Below are 6657 nucleotides of genomic sequence, written 5' to 3' on the forward strand. Positions count from 1 at the left end.
ACTTAGCAAAACATCAGATAATATGGATCCACTCTGTTTCCTTGCTCATCCTCAATTCAGTTATTATTCTTATGATGAGCTAGTATATTTGCTAGGGATCCTGGCCAGAGGAATGTCGGTGAGAGGGAAAAGGGTGGAGTATTATCGGCGTTACTGGTGAAGCCGTTTAGTACAGGGAGAGAAAATAGTGATAAAAGGCAATAACAAAAAAGACATGGGGTGACCGATGGAGAAAATTTCATCTTGAGGTTTTGAAAAAAGATAACACTCGACGGATCTGAATTGGATGGCCATGATTGATTGCTTCAAAACAACTTGGGAAAACAATAATCTCTTATAGCACCTCCTGTATTTTTTTATTGTATTCGCTATATTTTCTCATTTTTGGGAAATCTAAATGGGAAAATTAGGTGTGTACCATTAAAAGATGTCAAGTTTAGAAATAAATTATCAAAAGATCACTTGCTTGACATATAGCATCCAAAGATTACAGTGTTATTCATCTGTACGCAGTAAGCCCGAGAGGAGGTATGGGAAGGCACTACGAGAGCTCGGAGGCACGCCAGAGTGCAGCCGTGCAGGGGCTTCTGGTAAGAGACGAGCGCAAAAGAAAGGAAAAAAAACGGCAATGGAACTGACGGAACTTCACCGGAATATAACTTGTGATCTTTCGATGCTATGTATCAAACAAGTGATTTTTTTTATGGTATATTTCTAAATGCAGTGCTTGCTGGCTATGGAGGGCAAAAGATGGTGAAGGCACGATGGCAAATGACATGGAGCAGGTGCAAAGCCCATTCGATTTGCCCCCACCAAATATTTGGATATGTCATTGCTTAAATACATCACATCTCGCCAGTGGTTATCTGCAATCTTCCTTTGTGGCCGTACTTATGGGCTTATGGCCATGTGATTCATTTTTTCAGTAAGATACAAATGTGAAATGTTCTTTTGCGCAATGTTCAACTGGTGTGTTTGCATAACATTTCAAATAAAAGGAGTGTCCATGGATCCCAACAACTTAACATGCTATACGGGATGGTGCACTAGTGGTCTACTCTACACCATTTTCAGCAACAGAACTAAACAGATTTCTGAGCTGGTAAATTCATAAACCCCTTTCCAATCTGCTCAAGAACAACAGTTTTCCCGGGTAATCAGCTTTTAAGGCTTTCAAACAAGCAATGATATCTGCCTCACTTCTTGTGATTAACTTTAGAATGTCCGATCCTCTTAATTCCTCAACTGAGCAGTAAATACAACTCCAAACACAGGAGCTTTTACAATTACGCAGCCACCCACCAACTCAGACATCGCAAATTTTCCAGGGGAGAGGTACGACAGATTTCATGAAAGTTGTCAGTTCTTACAGAAGGAAATGTCCTTCCATATCTGCGAGATTACATGATATCAGCTCGATCCATGTCAGATTATCTTACAGGGGATAGTCTAGAAAAGCATGTCTCAAAGCAGGATAAACTGCCTATCACTTTAGCTTCTGATTCCTGGTTCAGCCTCCTGAAAACTTCAACACTCGCTTCAGCTTCTGATTCCCGGTCATGAGTCAACCTTTACCTATTCATACAAGAGATCAATATGGCTTAAGTCACCAAACTGACTGCAATGCTGGCTATCCATACAAGAGGAAAATATGGCTTAATTCACCAAACTGACTGCAGTCGCTGACCACTTCAGACATTCCTTCCTGTAATAGCTTTCTGACATGGCCAAGGAGCTCATGGCGCAGTGGCAAAGGCCACTGGCCGGGAGGCTCCCGCCCAGGGTTCGAACCCTAGGTGCGGCACCTTAAACTTCAGGGGTCTCTTTCAAAAAATAGCTTTCTGACATTTTAGCCATCTAAAATGTGCTAGAGATCAAGAAACCTTCTCAACATGGCGAGGGCGGCACAGATTGTCAATGGCATGGATCAGTTTCCTCCGTGGACCTACAGCAACAAGGCCCATTTCTTTCAGCTGGGTCATTGTAAGGGAGACTAGCTGGTACATCCCCAGCTTTTCACTGTCCAATATGCCGACAAACCATCCAAGACCGCAATCAAAAAGCCAATTCCTCAGTCCTCCCAACCGAGCAACACGTCTCTCAAGAAGCCGGGCTCGTATTATCTTATCTGCAACAGGTGAAGAAATAACTGGCATCCTTGGATTAACCATGATTTGAGAGGAATTTGTCACTTGTCCACTGCCTTGATGAAAGAGTCCTTTAACAGCCTGAAATCCATTTTCAGTCCATTCTGACTGTACAACAGGGGCAGCAGGACTGTGTGTTAGTATGTCATCCACTATCCTTGGAACATCTTTTTGAACTGTACTTTCAGAATGGTCTACTTGAGCTTTCTCGCTATTGCCATCCTCTGGAGGGTTCTTGGATTTCTCGGCAATCAGCTGCTTAGGGTGCTTCTTTCTGGCAGCATCCCAGTCTCTGTTGCTCAGTGTTGAGCTAGAATGTTTAGAACTTACTCTGGGCCTGTGTGATTCAGGGTTCGCAGCATCTGGTGATGGTGGAGGAATTAATATGGTGATACGCTGTTTCTTGACTATCACCCAATCATCATCCTCATCAATACTGTTCCTTGAACATGCCGGATCAGTGGGAACATCCGTAGGTGGCTTCTCATCATACACACCAGACATGGCTAATTGCATGTTCATGAACTGCCTTTTATGGACACAATAGAAAACCTCCGTGGTGTTTACAAGACTGCCTAATAAGATGTGAAGAAAAAAAGAAATAATTTGATGTTAATATTTTTGCATTTTGTGCTGAACTGAAAATAACATGATAACAAAATCTATATAATGGAATAAGTATACATGCATCAAAATATCAAACAGTATACTTAAAAAATAACGGCAGGGCAGCCTGACAGTAAAGAATTCCAGTGATTCAAGAGTCAAAACAACAAAAACGTATAAAATGTACTTAGCTGAAGAATAAGGATACAGTAAACAATTACAAAAGTTCCATTTGAGCAAATATATATCTTCATTGACTCCAGTTTGCAACACAAAAATCCATCAGTCAAACTTTCCACAATTATTAAGCCTACATGTAATCAGCTAAATGTTCATTAACTAAACCGAGAAATCAATTTGTACTTTGTTGCCATACCATTATTTTTAATTAGCATTGCATTAACTTCTTCATTGTGTGTGCATGTGTAACAGTGAAAATCCTCTTGCGTCATTTCACAATACATAACACTATAACAGCCCTATGAGCCCCAATCACCAAGGAATATCTGAGTAGTTAAACATCCAAGGATAGGTTTCCAAGATATATCTAAACTTGTGTATGCGAGAGTTTCTTCGGTAGCTGAGCTGAAAAAGATTGGTTTGATTCGTAAGCTCATGTTGTCAGGTTTTGGATTCTTATGAGTTATGACTCGCCCTAAATCATGAGCGCGGAACAGGCTAACAAAATTTCATTAAGAAAAAAGAACTGCAGGTCACTTCTAGGTTAGGGAGCCTTCGTATGAAGGTGAAACAGAAGTTTTCAGGTACACTAACCATATTTCTTATAAATATGTGAACTTTTAGCTATGTGTTGGTCCATGAAACCCAACGGCACTAAAATGATGTTCGATTTCTCAAAGCTTGCATCACATGTTCAATACCTCCGAAGAGGGGCGGACCCAGTGTAGGACATGCTGATAAATTTTTGCAAAAAAATAAAAAAATCGGAGTTCGTTTTTTTTTTTGAAACGGAAAAATCGGGGTCAGATCCGAATACAAATAGCTTCAATTAGGGTCTGGGGTGCTCCGTTTCGCACAGCAGGAAGGGAAGAGAAGGGGTGGGCATACCTGGGTGCTCGTCGGCGGAGAAGGGCGGCGCCGCTCGCCCAGTAGTCGCCGCCAGGAAAGGGAAGGCCAAGAGATCGAAAAAGGGAACCGCTCGCCGGCGCTGCTGGCCCAGAGGTGAACCGCAAAGATGTTTTTTTTTTATCAAAACACACCTGTATTAAAGTTAAGCAAATAGTACATCGACCCGTACAAATACAGGTATGTCGAGAAAGAATAAAGAGGACAGCTGTTTTGCAGACCGGTCCCTCGAAAACAAAGAAATTACAAATAAGTCCCTATGAACCTCTACATCTTGCATCCACCGGACTTCATCGCCGACTTGCCGTCTTTCCCAGATCCGCCGAAACTCCATTGCCAAGAGGCTTTGAGAAGAGTCGAAGTAGACACTCACCCAAACAGATGAGCTGAAGGCATCGCCGATAGCCCGTCGACCGGGGTCGCGCCCCAAGCTCCGACGAATTTGGACCAAAGCCCGCCGTCGACCATCGTCGGGGGAAACTCGAGCTCGATCCACTCTCCTAGCATCCGCCAGACCCACAGCTGCCGCTGCATCTTCAGACCAACACATGAGCTCCCCGCCGGGAACAGGAGGCTCCTCCCTCCAAGACCTCGCACTGGCGTCGGAATGAGCGCCGCTGCAACGGGGACGAGGCCGGAGGACCTTATTCCCCAACGCCGATGACGCCGCCGCCTCACCAACGCCACCCGGGAAGACCAGCCTTGACTCCTCCGCGAAGATGCCAGGCACAACATAGCCCACGCCGGCTACAACTCCACCGGCGGACAGACCAGCGAGGAAGACAAGCCCCCAGGGGGCAAACAAAAGCTCCATCCCCAACGCAAAAAGGATAAAGCAACACTAACCTCCTCCTTGGACCTTCGCCAGCGCCGACGCCGTCGCCGCCGCCATCACTGGAAAAGGGGAGAGGTACCAGAGGAGCAGCGTCCCCCCCCCCCCCCCCCCCCCCGCCGAACCCTAGCTCCACCGCCTAGCAGTGACGGCGAGCAAACCCTAGACCTAGATGAGCGCAAATCTAGACTATATACATCCGCGCAATGATTTCGCGGACCTCGTCCCTCTCCGGCGCCACTCCGGCCACCGGAGAGAGACGGGGCCGACGGAATCGCCGCCAGAAACGCGCGTCACCTCCTTTCCAACCCGGGCAACTGTAGCAGGGGATGGGGATGGAAGGAACGAGAAACTGAGATGGCCGAACCGCAAAGATGTTTGGAGAGGAAGAAGCCAAAGAGGGTGTCGTTTGGATGCGTTCCACGTCTGGGCGCTAAGAGGAGGTGGGTTGACCACCATAGGGGAGAGGTCCTACACTCGATATTCCGACTGCTTTTTTTTTTATTTTTAGTAATTTTTTTGTCGTTTTTTAAAAAAATTCAGAAAAATCTTTGAAGAGACGGATAATTTTTCAAGTAAAAATTTGCTGAGGTAGAAAAAATTCTGGAAAAAATTTGGTGAAATAAAAAAATTTTACGAGGAAAAATTTGACAGATAGAAATTTATGAAATAAATCAAAAAATTGAATGAAAAAAATTGAACATCCAAAAATAGAAAATAAAACTAGGGTAAAGAATTTTTTGCTAAAAAAATTTATATGAAAAGAAGAAGAAAAAGAAAAAAGTGAAAAAAAAACTACTGGCTTACCACCTGCGGCGGCGCCGACCGCGACCCGCCGCCTGCTTCGCCTCCGCTCGCCGGTGGTGCTGCCGCCCCCGACCCACTGCACCGCCTCCCCATCGCCAGCCCACCGGCGGAGATGCCAAAGCTCGCCGCCGACGTCGTGGATCCCATCGCCTCCCTTCGGCTAGCTGCGCCGCCCCTCCACGCCGCGCCGCCCGCCTCGCCTCCGCTCCCCTCCGCCCCCCCCCCCCGCCATCCAGCCGCGCCACGCCTCCCAGCCACCGGCCCCGCCGCCGGTGCACCGCGCCGCTCGGCTGCCGTGGAGCGAGAGGATGGGTGGGGGGGAGGAAGGGAAAAGAAAGGGGAATGGGAGAGGAAGGAAGGAAACGTGGTCCGTGGAGCGCGAGGAAGGAGCGGGGGTGCGAGCGTGTGGATCGGATCGACCGTGAGATCCAGAAGTTACGGGCGACTGCAATTTCATTATTGCGGGCGTGACAGGGATTACGGGTCAGGCTACTGCAACTGCAATAATGTGTGCACCCCTCATTCAGTTTTGTCAGAGGAAGTCGGCGGTGAAGCTAACGAGTGATTGGCTTCAGCTCATCGTCGCCCACTCGGCATCCAACGGTTGTCGTTGAATGAAAGCGTTGTTTAGCGCTTATAAGTAACAATGTGTTCTACCGCGTCAATAACAATCAGCTTGTTGGGCTGGTTGGTCAGAAAACAGTGAGCAATATTTTTTCTCACATCAAATTAGCACCAATCACCTGCTACTAACTAGCCAGTAATACTTTTTTCATTATAAATCAGCATCAGCCACCAACCAACCGAATAGGTTGAATATCATTTTATTTGTAACTTTAACCTAGCCAGTGCATTATAGTCATGGGGTCTCGGTTGTAAACATTCCAGCCACCAACCAACTGAATAGGTTGAATATCATTTTAGCCCGTGCATTATAGTCACGGGGTCTCGGTTGTAAGGCATTCGGACAATGAACAGGTATGAACTCTAGGTAGAATTCTAGGGCTCATCTTCTTCCTAGAGGCAATGATCAAGATCTTGTACCGGATATTTATCTTGATTCAATTAGCTAGCAAAACCTGTTCCTACCATATCCATTCTTGATCTGCAGAAATTGTTCTTGTTTCCGTTCTCTTTATGATGGCAACGGGTCTAGACTTATCGGGTTTTGCCGTCCCA

General features: G+C 46.1%; 1 protein-coding gene across 2 annotated transcripts; it reads right to left on the minus strand.

Moving 5' to 3' along the window:
* Positions 1-1188: 1188 nt before the first annotated feature.
* LOC120679458 lies at positions 1189-3982 on the minus strand. Of its 2 annotated transcripts, none has more exons than XM_039961044.1 (2): positions 3822-3982; positions 1189-2718 (listed from the first exon to the last, which is right to left on the minus strand). In XM_039961044.1, the coding sequence occupies exon 2, from the start codon at positions 2667-2669 to the stop codon at positions 1875-1877; it is 795 nt and encodes a 264-aa protein (XP_039816978.1). In that variant the 5' UTR covers positions 2670-2718; positions 3822-3982; the 3' UTR covers positions 1189-1874. The 2 variants fall into 2 exon arrangements, with proteins under 2 accessions (XP_039816978.1, XP_039816977.1); XM_039961043.1 differs by having other exon boundaries at positions 1189-2722; positions 3822-3978.
* Positions 3983-6657: the final 2675 nt, after the last annotated feature.

The sequence above is a fragment of the Panicum virgatum genome, chromosome 6N, assembly GCF_016808335.1.
Source record: "Panicum virgatum strain AP13 chromosome 6N, P.virgatum_v5, whole genome shotgun sequence".
Classification (NCBI taxonomy): domain Eukaryota; kingdom Viridiplantae; phylum Streptophyta; class Magnoliopsida; order Poales; family Poaceae; genus Panicum; species Panicum virgatum.